Below are 25,971 nucleotides of genomic sequence, written 5' to 3' on the forward strand. Positions count from 1 at the left end.
TCTAAGACTTTAAAGTTCAAAGAAAACAAACAACACCATTTCTGACCTTCTACATTTCCATTGCATCCTATCAGTTCTGTGAGCCCTAAAATCTAACTTGAAGGCTTGGCTGACAGCAGAGCACTGACCCAACAGGCCTGATCCACTCTTCTGACTTGCAGGAGTGAAAATAATGAGTAATTACCCAATTTATTGTAATATTAATTCAGTGCAAAAGTAATAACTAAAATAGCAAATTCATGCTATTTTATTCAAGAAAAATAAAGTAGAAAAATCAAGCTTGTTCTATTTTCATTGTGTTAAGAAGTTTTAAGACCTGACAATAAGCAGAGGTACAATTACAACTCTCCCTACATTCCCAAAAAATTCCCTTTAAAACACAAAACTGTTATCACTACAGGGCAAAGGGGAAATCTCACTGAAGAATTAGGCAGTAGGTAACATCTGTCTATAAAAAACTGGGGGTCTTTTGGAGCAGTCCTAGGAGAAGCTCTGCCCAGCTCCAGGTCTCTGCCTTCTCCTCACAAACACTGTAAAGAAGCTTCCCCAGCATGTTCAGGAAAAAGTACTATTGTGTCAAGCATCTGTCATTTGGCATTTACTAACATTCTATCAGCTCTGTTACAAGCCATAAATCTGCAGCAATAAATGTCCCACTTATTGGCTGACTGGCTGCAGTAACATCCTACCTGGGATTAAGCACAGGTGTTTCTGTGGAGAGAGGTTGCATCACAAATACAATGTCACCATAAAACATTCCTTTCATACCTGATGACTTCAAAAACTGAAAATAATCAGTAGGAAAAGACACAGGGATTCAAAATGACCAGAACACCAGTGTTTCTGAGGTCTCTGCATGCCACCTGTTAGCATACCAGGAAAACTGGTGGTAGTCTATACTTTATTGAAAGGAATTCTTTTTGGAGATGATTGATGGAAGCTTGCTGACTTTCTGATCTCTTCCATCTTGTTTATCATCATCCATGACTGAAAAGTCATGTTGCTAACCCAGCTTTGTTGCTATGATGGAAAAACTGGGGTGATAAACCATTGTCAAAGCTACCATTCTTCAGGAAATTCAGACTTTTCTATTTCTGGTCATTGGAGAATTACCCAGGCCCAAAGCTGACTCGCACTTAGTGTCTCTTCATTTTAAATATCAGCACAATGACAGTGCAGTTATGACAGGACTGACTCCTGTCAGGGCACTCCCAGCAGCATTTCAAAAAGAAGCTACCAGAACAAAGCCAGCCCTGTTGCAAAGAGTACCAGAGAGCTCTTCTTTACTGAACAACTTTACAGAAGGCACTTAAATCTATAAATTCTTTGGTAACCCTCGGTTAAAGAGAACACTGGCCAGTGCGTTCCTATGGCTCTGTATGGTTCCCAGCATAATGACACACCCTCAGGGATCCTCTGGATGCTACACAACTTCTGTAAACACACACACAGCCAGAAATAGTTGTTATGCACCATATCCCTCTATGAGGGACATTTCCCTATTATCTTCATGACTGCAGTGCCTCTTTCTCCTTTCACTCTCTGATGACTACTTTCCACTTACTGCTTTTCCAGCAGCTTTGCTGAAGTCACTCCTGGTTTACAGGGGATGTGCTAGGAGCACAATAAGAATCCTGGTGATGCTTCTTTTGGATTGTGATGTTTGCATGCACACGAAGCAAGTGAAAGAAAATGTGTTCCATTTTCTTTCCAGGTCTCTTTACAGGACAAAAATGTAAATTGTTGTAACTTTTTGTTCAACTGCGAATTTTCTGCTAATTCAGTGCACAGTGAAGTTCCTTTACAGGGTGCTTTGAATCTCAAAATTAAGTATGTGTTGAGATTTTGATTTTTCCTTATGAACATAGTGATCCCATAAACAACAAAGCAACCTGGTATTTCATGGTGTTCACAAAAAGACAGGCTTACTTTGTTAAATTCACCACAAAAAGGAAAGTCTGCCGAGTTCCTCATCTTTCTTTTTACTCTATAAAAACAATTTATACAGACTTGTTAACTGCAGACACTCAGGTTTTTCTGACTATTTTATTATTCATGTATTTAGCCAGGGCTTTTACCTGGCATTCTTACAATAAACATGCCACAGTACAAACTCCCCATGAGCACAGCCACGCGAGGCCCTTGTATAACAACACAGGGACAAAACCAGCAGCTGACTTTCTCCCCTCCTGTCCCTACCCGGCAGCAGAGGCAATTCCCTAAGAGGTGCGGCATACAAGGACCTAATTTAGGTGCAGACTCAACTCAAAAACAAGCAGAGGAAGTATTCTGCCGGGGACTGCGAGGCCAGGGCCAGCACAAAGCGCTCAGGGGCGCGGAGCCGCAGCTGCCGGAGCGCTCCCAGCGCGGCCCGAGGGCTGAGCCCCTGGAGCTGCCCGCACCCCGCTCTTGCTGCCGGGCCGTGCCGGAGAACCAGCCCACTTCCAGCACAGGCAGCCCGCTTCCAGCACAGGCAGCCCGCTGCCTTTACCTGCGGAGGTGTTGTGTGTTTCCTGTTCTGCGGAGTCCACATCCTGTGCAGGGAATCTAGGGAGTTCTCGGATAGCGGATGGGATTTTCGCCCCCCGTGACGGCCTTTCAGCTCCACATCCTCGTACGGGTTTTCCTTGGGTGACTCGCCTGCACGTTTGGGTTTGGGTTTTTTTTTAAGGAAAGAAAAACAGACAGGAATGTAAAATTAGGAAAAAATAAATTAAAAATCGCGTGAACAAAGTGAAAGGCTTTTAGAAAAGCTTCTCAGCTTTCAGCATGACTCATCCCTCTAGCTGCAGCTGGAAGTATTTGGAGAAGAACTTGACTATGAGGTCGACAAGTTTCTTTCGATTTTTTTTTACTGTTCCCCCCATTTTTTTTTTTACTAAAATGTGAAGATTTCACAAGACGTGCTTCTGAGCATCCGCAGCTGTGGAAAAATTGATATATAAAAGCTAAGGCACTTCACTTCTTTAAAGTGTATCAGTAGATTTTGTAAATCTGTAACAGCCACTCACGGGGTGAAATGAAGACCAATAAGTAACTGTGCTCAACACACCATCCTTACACACAATAAGACAATTCTTATTTGATGCAACCTTCGTTTTTTCTCTTCTCCGGAGAGATGACAGAAAGAATAAACACTCCATCTCAGCAGTGCCAAGAGACAAGATTGAAAAGGCAAAAAGAGAAGAATTTCTGTCCCAGTCATCCTGCATCCTCAAAGTGTTCTTTAAAATATATCTTGTCTTCAAATTAGGCAGCTATTCATCTCAAGTTATATGAAATTCCTGTCTCCCAGAAGGAAACTTATCCTGATAGTAATATATAGAGGCTTAACCAATTAAACACTAAATATTACTTAAATGAAAAATACATTAAAAAGCAGACTCCATCCTTTTGAATTTTTACCATTTGAAAACCAGAAAAGAAATTATAGTCCATATTTAACTGAAATCCAATACCCACCATCTTCTCAAAACTCCTGAACTTAGCAGACCTCTGACTAAACAAAGTAACATGAAGATGAACGTCATCAATAAAATTGACATTTTGTATGCATTTTTTCAGACAGTTGAAAAATCAGCAACTGATTTAGAATGTCAGGTTTTTCAAACACAGTCATTCCAGTTTTCCAACTGTCTTGAACAGAAAATCATTTCCAAAAAATATTGATCTACTCATATTCAAGACTTGAATTTACAGAAACAAGCAGGAAGTTAAAAGCTTTCAAACCAACTTGCTTTTGGCTTTATACCTAAGGATGACTTTAAAACCCATGGGTTTAGTACAATATATGTATTGCAATACAAACTATTTAGTATAAGAAATTCAATTCAGAACTGAGGACAGAACACTTCATCATGGTGCATTATTCCCACTGTTGCAGAAAATATACACATGTTGAAGGAGATGACAGCTGGGGCATAGGTGTTTTCAGTGAGAGCAAGGCCTGAGTTAACACAGTCTAACTACCAGCTATGTTGTTCTAGGCAGAATAAATTTCCTTATTGTACAAAAGAAAACAAAAGCAGTTTGTGCTTTCTACTTGATTGTTGAGCCTGGAAGTGTGAGACTGCTTGGTTCATCACTTACAGCCACAAGAACTTTTGCTGAGCAAGTTCGCATATTCACAATAAAAATGAAAATACAGTTTTGCTTTGGTAGTGCATCATAGTAAGATTTCTAGTCAAACATAAGCACAAGAGTGAATGCTTTAGCTTTGTTCTAGTTAGTAGCCTGAATCACTGCTGCTCTTAAAGAATGTTTGACTTGGCACTCACAGCTTATTATTTCATCCAGAAGGAATCTGATTCCAGAGGCTGTACTATCATTTTGGCCAATGCTCATGCCACATGGAAAGAACACCCTCAGGTGTGTGAGGTAGATGAAAAAAAAAAACCCTTTTGATTAATGCAATGAACAGGATAAATCTTAAGCAAAGATTCGTAAAAAAAAGTAATGCTATGGAGGACTATAGAAGTGGTTGATATTTCCTGTGGGAGGAAAAATAGATATCACACCCCGATTTTGTTACTTGTAGACTCTACAGCTCTAGAAATTATAGCAATGAAAAAGAGTAAAATTTGCAAAATGCTGTTACTTACATCTGATTGGGCTCTAGTAGCATCATAAAATTTCTTGTAAGTCCAAGTCAAGTATAGGTCAAGCAAGCATTTTGGAATGGATTAATAGATTTCAAAATACCCAGCTACATGAGACACAGCTCAAACACACACTTCCTTGTGAAAACAATTGTTACTGTATTGGTCTACAGAGTATCCAAACTCCCAGGAAAAAACAAGCCCATCAGTGAAAAAACCCTTTTTACAATGTAAAGCATTTATAAATGTTAGGGTATTCTCTGTCCAAAATAGAATGTAAAACAGAATTGCTTGAACCAGTCAAACACAAAATAAATAATGTTGACCTGACATATTAAGTATAGAAATGGGCCCAGAGAAGTCTTGGATAAGAGAAGAGGGAGGAGCAAGGAACCATGAGCAGCGGCTTTTTTTTTCCAAATCAGAGTCTCTACCTAAAGAGAGCTTGGGCCAAATTCCTCTTCAGTGTAATGTGAAGGTTAGAAGAGACACCACAGGCATTTAACCCTTTCCCCTAGAGCTGTGAGAGCTTCTGCAGATGATTGGTTTGCTGTTCAAGAACACTTGTGTCTAATCTTTCTTTCATTTGCTTAAAAAAACAAATTATTTTGGAGTTTGGGTTTTTTTTTTTTTTTCACTTTGACCTAATGCCTTGAGATCAAATATACCTCCCCACTTTTTTTTTAAGAACCTCCTTCTACACCAGATCTCTGATAATGAAATTGTCTGATCCATCAGAAAACAACTTGTTTTGCTGACATGAGTTTTGAATTAAGTATTTGGCTCAAGTTGTGAACTAGAAGAGACAAATAAACTATCTCCTCAGCAATTTTCAACCACTGTTTCTTAGTATCTGCTGTACCTGGGAGACACACAAAAAGACCAGATATGCAAAAAGAGGCAGGCCAGACTGGTTTCTGTACAAATGACAAGGAGTCAAAGGTGTCAAGTAAACTAAAAAAGCTGAAAAATACTCTGAACTGCCTTAAAGCAGCATTTAACAGCATCTGACTGCACAGTGACTCCCTTCCACGGGAGAAACATCTGGGAAGTGGTGGTCACCAGCAGGAGCATGTCCCACATAGGAATGAGGTCTTGGGGAGACCTGTAGTGGTGGCTGCTGCTGCTGTGCTGCAGCAAAAAAAGGAGAAAAGTTTCTAAGTCACTGGCTGGCTCAGAGGTTTACAGCTTTCTCCTCAGCAGCACCACTTCTCCAGTCTCATGCAAGGAATGTTTGCAAGCTGCAGTGCTTGGTTTTGCTGCAAAAGGAAAACATATTTACATTGAAAGAGCAAGGAAACATCCTTGTTCATTCCATATGGATGTCTCTATTGGAAGCCAAAAGGAGAAACATTATGCAGTATAGAGGCCAGGCTTGTCTTAATGAGGCTGATCCAACAGCCACACAAGACAACAGCAGATTATCACTGACTTCAAAGAAAGCTGAATCATACCCCAGAATGCAAATGATCACAAACATTAAGTCTTTGCAAACACTGTCTCTAATCACCATCCCTACTCCCAGATCAGTTCCCTCTATTAGAATTTTTTCCATGTTTCCCATTTTCTTGAATTCTACATACCAAAGTGCTGAGTTAACACAGGGCATTTATCTACATTACATTTATCTTCAGAAGATCTCACAGACAACGTAATGAATGGTCCATCAAGGAAAGAAAAGAGAAACAACAACAACAACAACAAAGATGAAATAACCACGGATATTTAGAAAAGTCCTGAGGAATGCAGTGCCTTGAGCTTAAGCATGGATAAGTTTCCTTCAGGGGCTGCAGTTCCTCACTCTGTGATGCTGTGCGAGTCAGCCCCACTGAATCCTGAAGCAGCACACAGTGTTTCTCTGCTCAGCCTCTCACATGCGCCAAATGGGAAGCAGAGGCAGACTCAGCAAGCCTGTCTCATGCTGAGACAGGAGTGAAAAGTAAGGCTGAGGGGAAAAAAAATGAAGCAGGCAGACACTTCTCTATAAATAGCAGAAAGCCAGGAAATGCATAATTTCTTTCTAGATGGGAGAAACAATTATCAAAGGAATTAAGTGATTCACAGAGTGCTGGTTGTAATTCCAGCCTTTTGCACTGCCAGGAAGAGAGAAGAATGGAACAGCAGGTATAGAGTAAAGGAAAGGACTCCTAGATTTGTTTGAAGCTGGGTGCCTAAACTGGGAACCAACACTCACAGAGGAGATGCTGAATCCACAGGGTGATGCCCAAGCTAAGAGCCTGCTGTCTTTCCTGCTGGTTGCTCTGAAAGCCCAGGGGCCTGAGTTGTATGGCCAGCACAGTTATCACCTCACAAATGAGATGCACGGGCACTGCTCACTCATTTCAGTCATAAAATTACACCAGCACAAATCCATGCCACCAGTGCTGGAGAACAACTGGGCCATTGGGATGGTTATGAGCACATTCAGATCAAATGGATGAAAACCAGTAAATCTCCACACTCCCATAAAGTATGCAAACTTAGCTCTTAGGTACATAGATGAGCTTTTTCAATGTCAGAGATGCTGCAACTGTGCATCTCAGCTGGGGAATTTACCCCAGGAATCTGCAGAAACTATTTGAATCTCAAATTACAGCTAGCACACATTAATAGCTGCTTTGAAAAGCTATTGCTGAGTAGCACGAAGTTACAGACCATTACTTGCTTATAGTCCTGTCACCCAGTTTATCACTCGGTACCACGAGCTCAGAAAAGCAGTAGAGCATCTACACCAAGCAGAGTGGTAAGTCCAAAATGCAATCAGCCTTTTGAGCCCTGCTCCATGGAGTTTGTAGGCAGCAACCTGTGCTTTCTGAACTACTCCAGCCCTTGCAATAACCAGAAGAAACACTACAGATGCTTCCAGCTCCCTGCTATCTCTGCAAGGACTGCTGAGAGTGCAATCATAATGAAGCATAAGGGAAAAGAATTAACATGGCTGATAAATGAGCAAGAAATTTCACCCTGAGAAATCACCTGTTTACTGCTTAGTCCAAAATCATGTGCATGAAAATGTCTGATAAGCATCTGTTAGCACAATACAGCAGCAGCTTGCCTGAACTGCCTGTACTTCAGGGGTGTCACCCTGCTGCCTTCAACACAGTCTCTGAATTTAAGAGAGGATCTGGGAGAGCAGTCTCATAGTTTTTTGGTTGTTTTTTTTTTTTTTTTTTTTTTCTGTTTTACTAACCTGCAGCATTGACTAGGAAGCCAGGCAGTAAAGTTGACAGAGACTGTCACAAGAAGCTGTAGTGGATGGTACAGTGATGAGACAGACTCCACATAGAAAAACTGACATCTAAGTAGGGCATGAGATGATTATTAAAAATAACTGAAATCCATTTATCCAAATCTAACAACAATGTAGCAGGCTGATTGTCAACAGGATCAGCTGAAGTATTTGGCCTTTCTTTGACAGGCCCATATGAACACTGTTTGATTTAAAGTGCTCTGGCTGCCAGTACCTTACAGTGTCTATTATTAAACTTGAGAGTATTACACTTTCCGAAATCTCACCTTCTCTTTAGGCTGTCACAGGCAGACTGTGGGTGCAGAATAAGACAGGAATATATTATTTTATGATCACTCCCTGTACCATCATTATGCATCAATTCTAGCTCCAGAGACCTGCTGGTGTCTGACTGAAAACCCAAAATGTCTTCAGAGAAGCAGCTAGCACAGCACTGCTGGCAGAGTTAGAATCTGTCCAAGTTTGCTTAAGCTTCACAGCAGCCCAGCAATTCCAGATTCTCCCTGATTTGTCATGGGATGATATTATGACAGACTAAAATGTGCTACAAATGCATGACAGGCAATAATGTGGCATGTGAGGGTGGGATTTTACTCGAAAGATCAGCTTGCTCTCTTTTCTAACCTTTTCCCACATTTACTGGAAGAACTTTCCAAATGTTCTAATTTGAAAGCAATGTCAAGCTGGAACATTTTCCAGCTTGACCTCAGTCATAGTTGCTGCAGCTCTGATTACACGCAGCGAACGGTTCAGTAGAACAGCTAAATCATCCCATTTTGTTACATGACATGCACTGTGTCAAATTCACACAAGAAATCAAACCAACTGATTGGTTTAGGAAAGATCAGTTGCCTTACCAGCAGGGATAAAGGGAGTGTGACTTGTCCTGTTTTAATGCAGAGGTAAACAAGAAGCTGATTATCCCAAACTGAAGCCATGTTATCTCAAACTGACAGAGAAAAAGAGCCAAGCAATTGTATATGACTCCACTGTTTCATTTATCGGTCACCTTTGGTGTCAGCTGTAACAAGATTCAGTTATATTATATGCCCCTACAGGAAGCAGTGATTAAGTTGTCCTTTTAAGGTGCAAAAAATATCTGTCAATAGAAGTGTCCAGCTACTGAAAGGGCTCCAAATCTTCTAAACATGACACTGAACAGGCCCAGAGAGCAGAAGGGTGCATAAGAAATCCTCCCCAAGAGGGCCAGCTGCCCCTGGGACAGTGAATTGCAGGACACTCCCAATGGGAACCCACCAGCAAGATCCCATTTAGAAATTCACCCTGGTTTAGAGATTCCATTGCAATGTCTTTGAGGCATTGCCTTACTGTCTAGACTGCTTCAGCTCCAGCTGCCAAAGCAGACATGAAGTCATGCAATGTTCAGTTAAGCATTCTCAGTCTAGGAGGCAACACACAGAGCCCAGTTGAGCAATGGGTTTCCTGCACATCTGCAATGTCGTCTCAAAGGAAATCTCCACCTGTTCTGCTGTGTGCAGCACTCAGGGAAGTTACAGGGTAAGAAGCCTTGTCTTGTCAGAGGTTTCTTCCACTACATTTAATTTCTAAATATAGGGCTATTTCTTTCACCTAGTTTTACTAGATTTTCTCAATTCAAACTTAATACTATGCCCTTGACCTTCACTTTATTTATTCAACTTTTTTTGATGATGATAACAAGTGCTTTGTCCTAGATGTCAGGTCAACAATGCTTCAGAGACACAAGACCTTAAATAACAGTATTCCAACATCTCAGCTGCACTTAGGGGAGCAGACTGGAAAACTGGAACCATATGGTCCATATGACAGGAAATACTGTTGTGCACAAACACAGCAGAAGCAAAAATCTCAGCCCTCTCTTAATACTATGATAGTTTCTTGAATTCACACAAAGCCAAGCATGGTTTCCCCAACCGGATTCAGAAAGCCACATCAATTTTGGTCTGATTAAAGGCTCATTCAAAACCACAAGAAGCAAAACAATGTTAAGTTTACTATGACTGCCACATTTTTGGGAGTGCTAGTACAGAAGATTAATGAAGTCCACATGGTTCCTTGCACATGGACTACAGCTCTGATTTATATTAGGAATGTGCACCCCTTTATACAATGGCTGCTTGATTGATGCAGAATGGATCATTATGTTCCAATCCAATACCCGTCCTAAGCTCACCATGCAGGTATTTCATCTATTAAAGTCTACAGAAATATTACAAAATTGAACAAAGTATCTGGTTCATTATGCCACTGGATTTCAAAGCACAATCCTTTTCAATTTCAATATACCTTGAAACTTACAATTTCTTTAGAAAGCCAGCTCTCAAAATAAGATAAACTAAACACAGCAGTTCATTGCTGCCCTGCTTATTAAAGAAGAAGCAGTGCAAAGGCACCAGAAGGAAGACAAAGCTTTTGTGTGCATATGCCCCACAAGAAGAGGCCATGTGGGGTATGACTCAAGAAAAAAAAACAAAAAACCAATAACTCCAGACCTAGCACTTGCATGCTTAGAATCTGTTTAGCCTGGGAAAGGCTGGGGGATAACCCAGCTGCTGTCTGCCACTGCCCAGAAAGGCAAATGGAAAAGGCAGCACCAGGCACTTTCTGGAGGTAAAAGGATGAAGGACAACAGTCACAAATAGCAAAAAGGAGAATTCAGACTGGATGGAAAGAAAAATTTGTTCACTGTGCCATCAAGAAAACATTCTTCACAATGGAGGCTAAGCAATGGAGAAGGCTTCACAGGGAGGCAGGGAAGCCATCCTCCCATGGTGTTTTGAAAACTCAACCAGATGAAGCCCTAATCAACCTCATCTCAAGTTGAAATTAACCCTGCTTGAGCAGAGGCTGAACCAGCTGACTCCACAGTCCCTTCCAACCCAAATTTTTTATGTTTCTGTCTCACACTAGACTGCTTAGAGCATTGATCAGGATTCACAGCTTTCTTTTCTTGTATTTTAACACTTCCTTACATTACAAATATTAATTCTAAGGGATGGGGGGACATGACACAAGATTATTACTACAGCAACAATGTTTAACTGCCTACAAATTTTAGGGAGACAAAGAGATTCAATAAGGTACAGGAAAGAAAGACCCACCAGCACCTCTAGGGGAACTGTTTGCAAAGAAAACTCAAAGCACAGTGACGGAGCCCTTTATAGCTTTGAAGCAGATGTAGATCTATAAAATAAACTCACTCTTGCAGACACCTGGTTTGCATGAACATAAAAGTGCTACTTGGAGACTGGGGCCTAGCACCACTGGTATAAATTATGCAGATGTGATACACAAAGCTATGATAGTTTCTTTAAAGCTGGAGATCAAACCACTTTGGCTTGTCTTTAATCATGCCTGACAGTTTATAAGAATTATACTGATTTGGTATTCCCCCCGCACTGCTGTATTGAATCAAGTGCTTGGAAAGAGGTTGTTAAAAAGCAGTACAAAACAACAAAGTCCTGTGTTTGTCCACAGATATGAAATTTTGCATTCTCTTCCCACTCCCCTGCCCAAATACCCAAATTATAGACTTGCAGGAGCTGGTTTATAGTACCCATGGGTTGGAAAAGCCCATTATGATTTTATTTTACTGAACCCAAGATTTCTTCTCATTTGAAGAAAGCTTCTTACCAGTCCTGCACATTTTATTTTGATATTTAACAAACCACAAACCATACAAGGAAAAGAATCATTACCACCTAAAATATGGTGCCACATTAACAAGTCCTGAGCAAAGATGAGCACTGTAACTAACATACAATACATTTTCAAATGTGAAGAGCATGGTGGTCTGTCATAGAAAGGGATGATGATCATGTAAGGATGCTCTACACAGAAAACGAATTTTCAGTATCTACAAAGTTTTCATTTTAACTAACAGCCACTGAGCAGAAGCTGAAAGCTTCTGTTCTGAAAGCATTTTTTAATGGCATAGAGGAAGTAAATGGAAAGAGTAAATTCCTGTTTTCACTGAGACTGACAAGCCAGAGACAGAATTTGGGTCTGACAAAGAGTCACAGGCTCCAATTTGTGGTCATTGTTCTTTGCTATATCAACTGATAGGACCAAGAATAGTTTTGTCCTACTGTCTTTGTTTGCCTCTCAAACATTTGTAAGCACTATTAGAGTGCCTTTTTACCAAACTAAACAGGGCCAGCTTGTCAGTGTCTCTTCAGAGGATGTGTGCTCTGGGGTCCCAGACTGTCTTGGTAGCCCTCCAGCTTTCATTATGTAAAGATTCATTGTCCAAAGTAAAATGAAGTCCCCTTTGTATCTGTTGTAATATTTTAACACTGAAAGAGTTAAAAACAATCCTGAAAAGTTCAGCTGACCACACAAGGTCTCTGAGGTTAATCTTGCTGTTGGATAGTTCTGTAAACACTCTCAAGTCCTGTTCTTTACATTTTTACACCACTCAAGGCTTCAAGCCAAGGCCTCGATAAAATGAACAATTTGGTTATTGAAAAGCATTGGCAAAAAGTTGACCAGTCTGTTTCCAATACTACTCAGTGAAGTCTGAAAGAATCAAGACTTCCTGCTTGCAGCCTGAGATCTACATTTGCACTGAAGGATCAAACCCATTTAGCATCCATTTAATCCCTCTCTACTGACAGCACTGAACATTCCTGCACAGGGCACGTGTTCAGGACTACAGTGGCCTGCCCACAGCCACTCAACATCCTGCTGTGAGCCCATGTTCTGCAGCAGCTTCTTACCTACAACGTCTTCATAGGCATTTTCTTCTAAAGTGCTCTTTGATCCAAATTTATGCTGGCTCTCAGTTCCATTTTCATTCGGGGAGGGAGGGTACAGGGATTGCAGGCTTAAGGCATCCTCAAACTCAAAGGATTTTCTAAAGTTTAAAATAATAATAATTAGTAACAAGAATGCAAATTTATTGAAACATTTTAGATGAGTGTTTGCATGTTAAGAAGCATGTATTAAATGAACCATTATTAAAAAAAAAACTCACCTCATGCTTTAAGGACTAGCTTTTAGCAGACACTAAGTCCTGTGCTCACAGCAGTCTCTAGGAGAGCCATCTCTGACAATTTTATGGAGTTGGAAGTATTGTTATCCCCATTATGCAGACAGGAAGAAAATACCAAGCAAATACATTCTATTTTTCCAAGTTTACAGAAAAAGTTAGCAGCACAGTCCTCAGATTAGAAGTTACTTTGCTCTTTCCAGAGGCCCCAGAAGCACGTGACACTCTGTCCTAAAGAAAGGCACAGTCTCTGAGAAGCATTCCTGCACTGGTTGCTCTGGGAGATGTAGCCCTTAGTTTGACAGCAGTCACATGTCTTGAACCTTTGGATATGTTCCTCTGCAGAGCTCAGTGCCTAAATGCTAAAGGGAGATCCATGTGCCAGTCACCCATATCCCTTGCATACCCCACGCCAAGCACTGGCAGCAAAGGAGAGAGCACTGAGGAAATTGGTGCTCTCTGGGGTGCATGAGCAGCTTGGGCTGATGGTTTGGCCTTTCTGGCAGGACAACGAGGACCAGCTGGGTCAGATGAACCCACACAATTAGTCTCCCACCCAGGGTGATTCACCACCTCCCACCCACACCTGCCCCAGTGCTGCTGAGCAGTTCTAGAGAGTTCTTGGGCTTTTCTCCTAAGTTCTTCCCACTCTCCAGCTCACCCAGGCCTTGTTCTCTGGGGCAGTAACTACAATGAAGGTGGGAGACCCATGATTTGCAGTGGCAGTAGTACAGGGGCTGGCATTCATTGGATTGATTTACTGCTGAGGATGAAACAGTGAGAAAAACAGGCTCAGGTCAGAGCATAAATAATCCTGTGGTGCTGCAAGGCTTGTGTGGACTGTGCTGGTGCCCATACTCCACTCACTGAGCCCCAGCCTAGATTAACAATAAACCATCCTTCCATCAACCCCCCTTGTCTTTCCTCTTCCCAGCTGGAGTGCAGCATATGTTACAGCATGTCCATGTGGCAGTGACAGAAACACTTTAGCCTGTGAATTGGCTCAAGCATCCCTACAGGTAACACAGTGACTATGGCATGGAACACTGCATTTGAGAAGAGCATTTCCTGTTTTTCTGCTGGAGAAGGCTTGGGGCTGGCATCAGGCTTAAGAGCCTCCTCTCTCTCCTTTCCCTAATCTTCAGAATATCCAGATCCAAGTTATTTACATCAGGATCATAGCAGAAACTCTCTGCATGTCAGATCCAGACACCTGCTCCTCCACGGCTACTCAGTGCAAAAGATGCTGACACACTGAAGGCACAGCTGTGTATGAAATGAGACTTTCTAAAGTAGTTAAATACCCAGCTCCTATAGATTTCAAGGCACCACTATGATGTGGTGACACTGTGTAGGATGACAGGAATGGCTTTGTGGACCAACACTCAGCTATGGTCCATGTGTCCCAAGTCTATCCAGTGACAGTCCTCTGCTGCACTGTGTGTGTGCCAGAGGATTTCCAGCTGTGGGGGAACACCCAGCTCACACCCATCTGAAACATTAAAGCTACTCTTGGCATCAGGTTCTCCAGATCCAGCCTGGCTTTCTGCTAGCAGGCAAACATGAGAGACTTCCTCCCTATTACTAGAGTGTTGAATTAGTCACCAAAAATAAAATCAGTCCTTTCATCCAAAGTATTGGGAAAATAAATGCCCTCAGTCTGGTCTCATGACATTGCAGGGAGTGCAAACCACATGTATGTTCAGTCTGAAACACACAGCTACAAGCTGCAGGCACAATCAATTTTGTCTGTTCTCAAAAAAAAACAACAGTTTGGGTACTGAGATTTCAGTAATTACTATCAACCAAATACTGTCATTCTTAAATGATTGTATGGTCTTCAGTGCTTTGTAAATCTTTTCTGTAACTGAAGGAAGAACAGTAGCAAAGACAAGAAAATTAAGATTTTTAGAAAGTATTTACACTCTGCATTGAAGTCAGCCAGCAAACCTGAGATTTTTGGGAGGCTGATTTGAACTTACTTATAAAATGATTAACAAGAGATGTGTCCAGAGAAATCACTAAAGTACAGTGGGTAAAGATGTTGCAAATGAATGGATACCTAGCCAGTAAAATGTCAAACTGATCTGCAAGAATTATTAGATACACATGACAACCCTGTTAATCCTACAACTTATAATCTACATCTTAAATTAATAAATAATGCTTTTTAGAAGGCTTGCTTCCCCTAGCCCTAACCCAGGACTGAAGCTCCTTTGCTGAACTGTGCTGTTGTCTAACTCTGCTCCAACAGGAGACTGAATCTGCAGAAAAGGAAGTGCAAGCAGGATTATACCTCTTCTGGAAAGGAGCTTCAAAACTTCATCTCAAAAACTCACTGTGATACAATACTGTGGTTCTTTTAGATTACTTGCCCATTTTCTAATAAAGGCTATCATTTACACCAGAACATTAAAAAATCATTGTTTGTCTTCTGTACATTGCAAATGCTGTGCTGAACAAACTGAGGGCAGTTTTACTTCACAAATTTTCCTTAAAAGCTAGATTTACTTCCTCTGAGGTTATTGCCAGGACTAAAAGATAAGCACTGCTGATCAGAGCTTGATTTTCCACATCCCCCCACGCCTTTCTGGAAGAAACAATCTGCCTCAGCAGAGCTAATTGATCTTTCAGAAGCAGGTGTCTCCTGACAGAAAAGGACAGAACCTGAAGGCTCCTCTTCTCTTCCTATCCCAGTATAATTCAGGTAAGGTTGTGCTGAAAAACTGTTGATAATTGAGCCAACATCAAGCAGCAGAATCTGAAGGGATAGTGTGCATGTGAGATGCTGTTTAACAATTCCTTACAAATCTCATCGCTAAATATCAAGGGAGGGCATGTATCATATGCATGCACAGACAGGTGAACTCGTTAAAAATGTTGCAATTTGAATGCTTAGCAACTACTGTGCCTACAATTCTCCAAGCAATGAGCAGAATGAGTTTTACCATGTCTAAAACTCAAGACAAATCACGTGATGAAAACAAGCCAAGCTCCACAAATTGCTGGGGAAATGTAGTTGTACACTCTCCCCATCATTAACTCAGGAAGACACAGGAGACTTCCTGTGATAAAACAGTTTTCTCAGTATTAATCCTCTACAGCTGTTGACAATAATTTAGGACAATATTCCTAAGTACTGAATTAAATAAAATCATCTACATTGCATAAAACTGACACAACTGCTACAGTAATGAACTTTGGAAATAGAAAACCTCTGCAGGTACATTTTACAGGAAGAAAAGACTGTGAGGGACCAGCTATGGTCCCACTACTGGGCAAAAATGAAATTATGGTCCATTAAAAATCACAAACAAGGGCATTTGTGCCAGAATGAATGACATAACTTCTAGCACACCTAACCTAGACCTTTTTTTGGGGATTGAGGGATGCAGATTTTAGAACTCCTAAAAAAAAAACTGAAGGCATTCAAAGGTATTGTACCAGTGCATTCCATGAGTGCAGACCAACAGAAAAAAAACACTTCTCTTGCATGCAATTCCTAGATTTTCTTACATCAAAAGCATTGCATTAGAGGGAGAAGTTAAAATATTGCTACTGCAAAAATATAGCGCAATTATTTATTCATTTGGAGAATCGAGCGCACTTCCTTGACGTTTACCTATTCTGGGATTTTCTGTGAAAGCGTGACTCTTTCTTCTGCCTTCTGGTCACAGGGGGCGCAGGAGTGGATGGAAGGGGAGGAGGAGCAGTGGGCGTGGGAGATGGAGGTAGGCCATTGCTGGGTTTGCTTTTGTGGGATTTGTCTGCCTCATACTCAAAGGTGCGCTTGGGCTTGGGGACAGGATTCACGGCACTATTAGGTGCACTTTCCAGGAGCACTTTGTGGCCAACCGAGTTCTCAGTAAATCCCTGTTTTGTTTTACTGCTTTTCTCAGCCTCAGGAGATGTTTCTAGTTCACTCCCCAAAATAACACCCCCGCCTTTGCTATCACTCAGGGTTTCACTCAGTCCCTCCACAGCAGTCAGAGTCCCAGACTTTTTCCTCCCTTTGTCAACACTGTAGCAGCTACTTGGTAACTGGGGGAGGCCTCTGCCCGACTGCTCCTTCAGTGCCTGCTCGATCTTCTGGATTCTGTTGAGCACAGCAGAGGACTCTTTCCTCACATGGCCCTTAAGGAAAGTGGCAGAAGGAGGTTCGCTCCTGCCTGGTCTCTTTTCAAACCAGCGGCAGGAATCCCTGTCCAGCAGTTCCTCCTCCTCTGTTTCCGGGTAAGAGCACTCGGAAAATGTTCGGCTCATTCTTCTAAGCCCTTTGAAATCAAATGTCTTGTTGCTGCAGGGAGAGGTCAGCACACTGGGGCAGCCCTCACTGCCCGACCTCTCCCCAGCATCTCTCTTGTCCACACACATGCTGGTCCTGGGGGACAGCTCCCGGCGGTATTCCCATTCTGTGATCTTCTGCCTGATGTCCAGCACCTGTGAGCAGACACTCACCCTGCTGATGGAGAGGGTCCTAAATTTGGTGGCAGTGCTCAAGGACAGAGTGCTGCCGGTGAGTGGATGGGTCCCTACTGCTTCCCCATCTCGACCCTCATTTGGACTCTCCTTTTGGTCAGTCTTGAACACAGACAGCCTTTTATCCAGAGTACCCACACTGATGGCTTTGAGGGGCCGGGTCGGGGAGTCGCTGTCCGACTGGCTCATGGAGGTGCTGCGCAGCATAGACGTGCGGCTGTTCCAGTCCTTGAGGCACAGCCTGGAACTAGAGACTTTGGAAAGCCCAGTAGAGTGGGAAGAGTCCTCACTGCCACTGAGGGGGTAGGCAGGGCTTCTTTGAGGGGACAGAAGGGGAGGCGGAGTGGCTGACTGGCACCTGGAAACAGAAAGAAAGGAAAAAATCAAGGCCCTGGGGAAACTAGAGTTATTTGCCAACTTTCTTCTGGCTGCAGGTCTCCACACTGCAAGACCACCCCAAAGCATCATTGAGACACCAATGACCATTCAGCCACAGAGTTGAGGTAAGAGATGGCAGCCTTTAACTGGTGATGGCCATGAGCAGGACACTTAGCACATCCAAAACAAGTTTTCTCACCTCTGTTTAAGCCTTAGCTTTTCCAAGTTTCCTGAACTAAATGATTCTCATATTCTGAGATTCTCACAGCAAACCTCTGCCTTGAAAGCATCTACCACCTGCAAATGAGTAGACCTGGTTCGTCTTTGATCTGGTGCAGTGGCCAACAGATTAAATTCCCCTTATCAAACAGAAGTAATTTCTTATCAAAAGAATATTACACACTGAGAAGGCACATTGATCTGCTCACACTATGTGTTGAAGAATATAAACAACATAGAAGGATCTCAGTGTTACTCTGGAAAAAACCCTTGGAACAAATTCTAGCCATGGTTTGCAAAATCAGCTATTGTTACTGGGGTTTTGTACATTGTTGCAAGGACTTTTAAGAACATAAAGACATAAGGAAATTACATAACACATTAATCATTTGGGTCATCAGTGATGAGCCAGCAGTAAGGAAATTTAGCCAAAATTGTGTCAAAAAAGGGGGTTTGCTGCCCTACCAAAATCCATACATACAAATCATAGCAGAAATAATCACAACTCCTTGAACATTAACTCCTTACTGTTTCAGACAGTACAGGAGAAAGAGGAAAGACCCATAAGTAATGCCTTACATATGCTATTAAGTTTATGCTGTGTGAAGACTGTGGAAAACAAACTGTTTTTTATCAACTGTCCCGTACATAGGTAAGATCCAAATGAAAGAACTGCTTGCCCAAAAGAAACCAGGGGAGTAAATGTCTGCACTATAGCAAAGGGAGAAGAAATTCAGAAGGTTTCTGGTGCTATATTATTTTCTTCCCAACAACCAGCCAATACCTACAACAGAAGTGCCAATTTCTGTGTATTAATCTAAAAAAATCCAAAGCACTGGAGTGATTTCTGAAAAATTTAACACAGGAAATATTTTGTTTTCCTTCAAATGCAGCCCCAAACCAGATTATCAGATTTCATCTCAGTTTCTTACAGCAGATACTTCACAACCAAAGCTCAAAAATATCACAAAAAAAAAAGTCAGAAAAATACAATAATCGTCACAAAAGGGAGCTGATCTCTTTTTCAGAGAGAACAAGAAAGCCTATTTGTCACAGAAGTTACACTGCTTGGTGACTTATTTCTTTAGTGTTTTGAAGATAAACATGCCTGTAGGAAAAGAGATCTCATGTCAAAGATGATGGCAAACACTCCTACAACAAGTGCCTAAAGCAGGACAAGAAAGGATGCATGCCAGAATATGCTCTTTGCATCCTAGAAGTTGAATTTCCTGCCATTCTATACAGCTACAGACAGGTGTCTTAAGAGATCTGAGAAGATCAAAAGCATGTGACAGATGATGAGTGGTTTTGGCTGGCTGTTTTTGCTCAGTTTGTAGTGGATTACCTGGAATTACCTTGGCCAACATAACCTTATAGTGCCTGAAGATGAAAGCTAAATCAGTCTCCTCACGTTTAGTGGGGCACCCTGATCCTTCATTATTTCAGCCTGTCTCATCTCAGTTTCTTCAGGTTGATAAAACAAAGCCAAATTCTATATAATTTGTAACACTGCCTTAACTTAGATTTGAAATTATGTTCTCCTAATTCTTTCATGTCGTGCAGACCCATCCCAGAGCTACACTGACATTTCTCTCAAGGAAACAGGCATCATCCAGTGGAATGTATTTTCCAGTATTTTATGTCAAAAGACTGCAAAGCTTCACTACAGCCTCAGAAGCTGCACATTGGCTAAATCCACTGTCAGGATTCAGCTACAGAACAGGGACAGAAGAGGACCTGTGGAATGCTTTAGCATGTACAACTTACTTATTAGACTCTGATCTGCACTGGTTATATGTGGTGGGTTCAGTGCTGGCCAATCACCAGTGCACTTACTAGAATGTACTTACTTAGCAAGAATAAAATATAAAATGACAGGGGTGAGGCCAGTAAAATGGGACAGCAGAGGTGAAGAACGTGCTGACAAGCAGACAGTCATAGACACCTCTCTCTGCCTTTGACACACTGCACAGAAAATACCATAGGCATAGTCTATCTTACCATCTAAGAAATATCTTTTCAGCTATTTCCACTGTCAGGAGAAGGTTTGGTGATTCAACAGGGAAAGAGGAAAAGGGGATAATTATGGTTTACATAACCTGAAGAAGTTGCAAAACATTTCTTCTTAAGAGATATGAGCCATTCTTTTAAACCTCAGGTTCCTAGTAAGGTAACTGCAATTAAGGCTTCATCTTGAAACCCCCAAATTCAGTTACAAAACTCCCAATAACTTCCACTGTGCTAGACCAGGGCTGCAGAGCCACATGCCTTCTGCAGGAGTTTTCCCTCAAAGACTTGGGTTACCTCAGTTAAGAAATAGATTCTGTTTTACACTGCATTACACTCTAAATTTCAGTAATTCAGAGAGAATCTATAGGACTTATTCAACAACAAAGAGGAACAGAGCTTTGGCCCAAAGGTTTCGGCATGCATTCTCTAAAGGATGCTGGTAAGTAACAGAATGAAAGAAAAAAAAAAAAAACCATGTCCAAAGCTGATCAGTAGATAATAAAATGGTTCTTCCCCGAGAAACTTACTTCCACTAGAAGAATGTTCTCTTGAAGGCACAATAGCTCCACAGACTTTAAAACCAGTATTACTGGACAAAGATGAATAATTAGGAAACTTGCAACCTTCCACAAAAAGATTGTAAAGGAAAATGCTTTTAATTGCAGTTTTCTACACACAGAATGATATGGTGCAGCAGCATACAATGCATACCATTACATAAACTTTCCAAATATCATCTATAAACAGCATAAATAGAGATCATGGAACCAAGTTTAGCATTCTTAGCAAGTTCTATAGGCCAACACCTTTGTTCTGGGCAAAGATTATTTCTTTGAGGATATCAGCATTTCACAAAAGACACCATTATAAGTTGCTCTGATTCCCTGAGGGCATTCTTCCAACACGCAGCCCTAGGTGTGCAGTGCCCAAACCCCTGGCAAGTCAGGTGTGCATTGCAGTCTCAAAGGCTGGCAAGCAGCCCATGCTGTCCTCTAAACATGTGACAGATCCTGGAAGCATCTTTCTGCTGGGACTTATCACTGCTCACCAAGGAGAGCAGACAGAATCCAAGAGGTGTTTTCCAGGTCTCTAGACCATGCTCAGCTTTGCTGTTGTGATTTGTTCCTTGAGAAATCAGCAGTTACCCACAGTAGGGGGAAACTGATGATATCAGTCAAGCTCTGTAGGATTTTGGACTGTAGATACAACTGATCTTCACGTTCTGATTCAGCCTCATCTCTTCAGTTTCTCTTTTTGTCGCCCAAACATAGAAAAAAAACTTGTAATGTACAAAAACTGTCATTCTTGAAGGCTGCTCTCAAATATTCATATATTCTATTGTTTTCTCTAGTAAAGGCATCTCCTTTCACCAGGTCATGTGACCACATGTGGATAACAGTGGAGCTGCATCTCAGCTGCACCGAGAACAGACACGCTTGCTTTAAGATAATTTGTAACCTAGTTGTCACAAGGCAAAAGATGAAAAAAATTAGTTCCTGCCTTTTAGCAATGCTGACTTGTATGAAAAATCTATGGGGGTGGAGAAGGGCTCATTCTTGGTGCCAAAAGTGCCTGAGTTCTTACCCTCTATCTGACACAAAAGTCAAAAAGTCTTCAATTTTGGACAAGACACCAATCTTCTTCCTGCAGAATGTAGATGCTAGCATTTGTCTGTTTGTAGAAGAGGAAAAATTTAATTCCTGGAAACCACTCTGAAAGTGAGCAAAACAAAATTAGTATTTAAAACTAGAGGGCTTGGCCTTTTGATACAGTTGAGCAGAAGCACAGCTCCTTCCTGCTTCCATTGCCAAACATCAACTCCAGGAAAAAGAAATGGGTGCAGAAAATTCCCACAACTTCATGAGTAACTTTTAACAATGGGAGACAGCCAGAAGGGTAGCTCAAGAGCTGGGGTTGTGTCTTGGAAATCACAGTATGGGTGGATTATCAGAATGTGCATTTATTTAGGCATTTGCATCCAAGATCCAGTATACACTTTATCCAATATATACACTTTATATACACTAAGAAAAATCTTAGGTTGCATTTCAGGCTTTAACAGTGACTGGAGGGTGCTTAAGTGACTAGCCTTAAAAGAGTTACAGGACTCCCAACTCTCACTGCCCTGTTCTGACCTCTGAGCTAAGCAGCTCAGACTCTACAGCACTGTTTTAGCTTTCCTGAATTGTCAGAAGTGACCCCACAGATCATCCTGTCCTGAGGAAAGGCAAACTGGAAGAAGCCACTCAGCAATTTTTCAGTTTTGCAAATCCCATCTGCTCTTCTTAAACCAACAAGCACAGAATAGTAGGAGAGATTTTGTCTGTCTGATCCAGGGAATTTACCACTTCAACATGCTCATGCATGGGAGCCTATTTACTAAAAAAAGAACAAGGAACATGATGACAAAAAGGTACTGAGTTTTCCAGGCTCATCATTTCCCAGTGACACTGATGTTAGGTGCAAAGAATCCCAGCGCTAGCTTTACTCCTCAGGGCTTTCTCCCCACTTTTGTTAGGAAAAATATTGCTTTCTTAGCATTTTATTTAGGGTTTTTTCCCTCATTCCCGGATCTTCTCAGGGCATTGTGCCATTTCATCAGGACAACCTAACCTGTTTCAGGGTAACAGTAACATCAGAATCATCTGACCATAGGATTGTGGGTTTGGGAATGAGTACATTTGGCCAGCACTAGAGACTGCTTGTTACTCCAGCCAATATTTAAGGAAATCTGAAACAAAAGCAACAGAAATTCCTCTTTGCAAGGGCAGCAAAACTCACATTTAATATATACACTAAAGTTGCCCTGATAGGTAAATAAGGATGTAACTTTGAAATTCTCTGGAAATTTCTAAGAGAGAATGCTAAGGAATGTTCAGCTACCAATTGCCAGCCACTCTGAGTGCAGATCCTGGAATCCATCCTTTTCAGAGCCATGCAAAGTGAGAGGGAAGCACACCCTGCTCACCTGCTAGTTGGAACCATTCACTATGCCATGCACATTTTGGTGTACTGCTGCTAAGAACAGATGTAACAGCTCACTATGATATTCATTTATATCAAACTTTCACTTGATTTGACAAAGCAGGCAGAGGAGAGAAAACATGTAGAGACCAACAGAAGCTCAAATTAGAACCAGTGTTTTTGCCCCATTCCTTCTGTGACTTGGACAGAACAAGCACTTTTGCAGAGGTTCAGCAACCACAGCTCCTTGAAACGAGTACAGTTTCACACCCCACCAAGGGCAGTGCTGCCAGAAAAAAAAAAAAAAAATAAAAAAAATCACAGAGCAAACAAACAGAGCATATAAACTCTTCTGCCTTTGTCAGACATTCTTGGGAAAGCTCCCAGCAGGAATCTGGGACAGAAACTGAACACACTGCAGTACAGCAATCTCCCAGGCCTCTTTGGGTGTAAAAAGAACAGAAACAGAACACACAAACAGAAACTGAACACACCACTGCAGTACAGCAATCTCCCAGGCCTCTTTGGGTGTAAAAAGGCAGAGTATTTTAAGGAGACCAAAAAAACATAAGGACTTTGACAGAAGCAATAATGAGGGACATTTCTCCAAAAATTCCCTCTTTCTCTCTCTAAACAAGAATTAGTAATAAATTTCCTCTCTGCTTTCCTCCAAAGGACTGTGAGAAGTCCACTTTACCTGTCAAACAGCAGCAGTCAGCGGTGTGGTGAGCTTTGAGATGAGTTACAGAATGAGTCATTTCACAAAGCAATGTGGATTCAGCATTATTTCCTTGTGACAATGTGCCCTTTCCTCACCAGAGGGGACAGACAGGCAGTGACAGGGACTGCTGCAAAGACTCAGCCAGGCATTGCTGTAAGCAGGGGACAAATGCAGGGAGTCAGGCTGGTCTAACTGGGTTAGTATAAGGGTAAAATGTACAACCATCACTAGAATAGAGGATCTGAAGTCTAAGAATCTAAGCTTTGCTGCTTAGTTGAGGTGGCCCATGAGGATCCCACGTATTGATGATCCTTTGAGTTCTGACTTTTTCTTTTCAAATATAAATGATCATCTAGGCTAGGACAGTTGCCTTGTATACTTCATCAAAGAACATAAATTGACTCTTTCAGTGTATTAATTGTTCCAGGAGCAGAAAAGTACTTTAAAACCTGTTATTGTTACTTCTTGTAACTAAGGATTATGGGAACATTAAGACCAAAGGGACCTCCTTCACTACTGAATTTAAATCCACTCTCATTTGGCAGTAAACCTTTCTATTGTAATATATTCTGCACTCTCACAGCACACAGCATTTTAATTTTCTACATAACTCAAGTAGATAATTACAGACTGTATGTAATTACCTTAAATCTAAATTAGACTTTATGGAAAATAAAGGAGGTGAACTTTTCACACTCAAGTGCCAGGCACACACCATTAAGGTGATTTTTGAGCTGATTCAACTTGGTGCTGGAATAAGTGGTGCCACTTGTCATATCTTGCCTCTCTCTTGGAAGAGAAAGTGAGGTATGTAGTAGCAGAACAAACCCCCTTGCACCAGACCCTTAATAATCTTTGAGCTCGCACCAGAAGTCTGGCTAAAAATCCCCAAAAATCTGCATTCCATATAACATCCCCCTGTTATTGTTGACTTTGGGATTGTGACAAAAACAAGACAAAAACTTGTACTTTCTAAACTGAGCATTGAGTCTGCATTATAAGATTGTTTGAAATAGGCTCACTCTCATGAACTTGTGCTGGGATGGAAAAGTCCCAGCATTTGGAGAGAATGAGCAGTAAAATCAAAGTGGGCAACAAATCACAAAATGTTTAAAGATAAAACAAAAATAGAAACGCCAATTATTTTCCTATCTGTACTTCTGAATTTTTTTTTCCTAGGAGTTTTGATACTTTCCATTTAAATAAAAACCAAAAGCATGTCAGAACTAGTTACAGAATGATAGGACTGTGAAACAAAAAAAAAAAAAAAAAAAAAAAAAGAAAAGAAAATAAAGATCAAGCTCTCTGTGCAGTTTTTAAAAGCCTCGGTGTCTGTGTTCCCGTTCCCAAGAAGTACTGAGTCAATTATGACAATTGTGGGGTGGATTTGCAGGGGTGCTGTGGTGAATTCCTGTGTTTAACACCCCTGTACCCCAGAGCTCTGGGCCTTTGTAGTTGGTTCATGAAGAGAAGGACACACAATCACAGCTGACTGGAGCTCAACTATGTTTTTATGGCTCAGAAGCAAAAAGATCTGATTTACATCAGGGAAATGCAGGAGTCATTCTGCCAAAGTAAATTCCATGAAGTGGCAACTATGCTCTACCACTGTACAAAAGAAGGGCAAAGAAATCAGAGTTGATGAGTCAGATCCTAAATACTTGAATTAGCCTGGATACATAAAGCCAAGACAGTAAGACTAATCTGACCATGAGGAATGACTGTAAAATAAAATGCCATCAATCAACGTGCACTAGGTGTCTTTGCCAAGTGAGGGGGGAGAATATAAAAGGAAATTGTGAAATTATCTAGACTCAGAGGGTTAGATTCCCTGCCACTCCAGATTTCTGGCTGTCTTCTGTTCTGTTACAAGGTAAGGGCAGGATGGTCTTTAAACAATTCCCCCATTAAGCCTTTTTCACCTCCTCTGTTCAGACACAAATAACTACCCAAGGCAAAGAGTATGAACAAGCCTGGCTGTACTTTCCATCACCGGCATCAGAAGCTGACTGTGATAAAATCAAAAAGCAAGAACACAAGTATCAGAGTAAGCCATTCTCTCTTTTCCACTAAAGTACACTGCACTGGTTTCATGGGACCATCTCTCACTTTCTCCTCAAAAAATATGGTTCAAAGTTGAAAAAGGGAAGACTTCCTTTGAGTTTGTCTTTTCCTATAACATCTTCTGAATAATAATTTATGCAATAGATATTTCCATTATTACAGCTCCACTATTGTTATTGTTCTGGAATTAGCTCAGTATGTTTTAGTCTCACCTGATTTCTTAAGATCTTGGGAGTTTTGTGGGAGAGAGAGTGGCAACACAGCAAGGGATGGCATTTTTTTCTTAAACCAGGCAGAA

The 25,971-nt window shown here is 41.4% G+C and overlaps 1 protein-coding gene across 4 annotated transcripts in view; it reads right to left on the minus strand.

Annotated features, from left to right (window-relative positions):
- DENND2B (DENN domain containing 2B) overlaps positions 1-25,971 on the minus strand; it is a 175,616-nt gene that overhangs the window by 50,236 nt on the left and 99,409 nt on the right. For 3 of the 4 annotated variants that reach the window (XM_068194159.1, XM_068194157.1, XM_068194158.1), the window contains 3 exons: positions 16,461-17,675; positions 12,567-12,703; positions 2,492-2,640 (listed from right to left, as the gene is read on the minus strand). In XM_068194159.1, coding sequence (XP_068050260.1) covers positions 2,492-2,640; positions 12,567-12,703; positions 16,461-17,675 — 1,501 coding nt within the window. Of the gene's footprint in view, positions 1-2,491; positions 2,641-6,181; positions 6,496-12,566; positions 12,704-16,460; positions 17,676-25,971 lie in introns of those variants that run through there. The other variant, XM_068194160.1, reaches the window with a different exon arrangement.

This window comes from Anomalospiza imberbis, chromosome 6, assembly GCF_031753505.1.
Source record: "Anomalospiza imberbis isolate Cuckoo-Finch-1a 21T00152 chromosome 6, ASM3175350v1, whole genome shotgun sequence".
NCBI lineage: Eukaryota > Metazoa > Chordata > Aves > Passeriformes > Viduidae > Anomalospiza > Anomalospiza imberbis.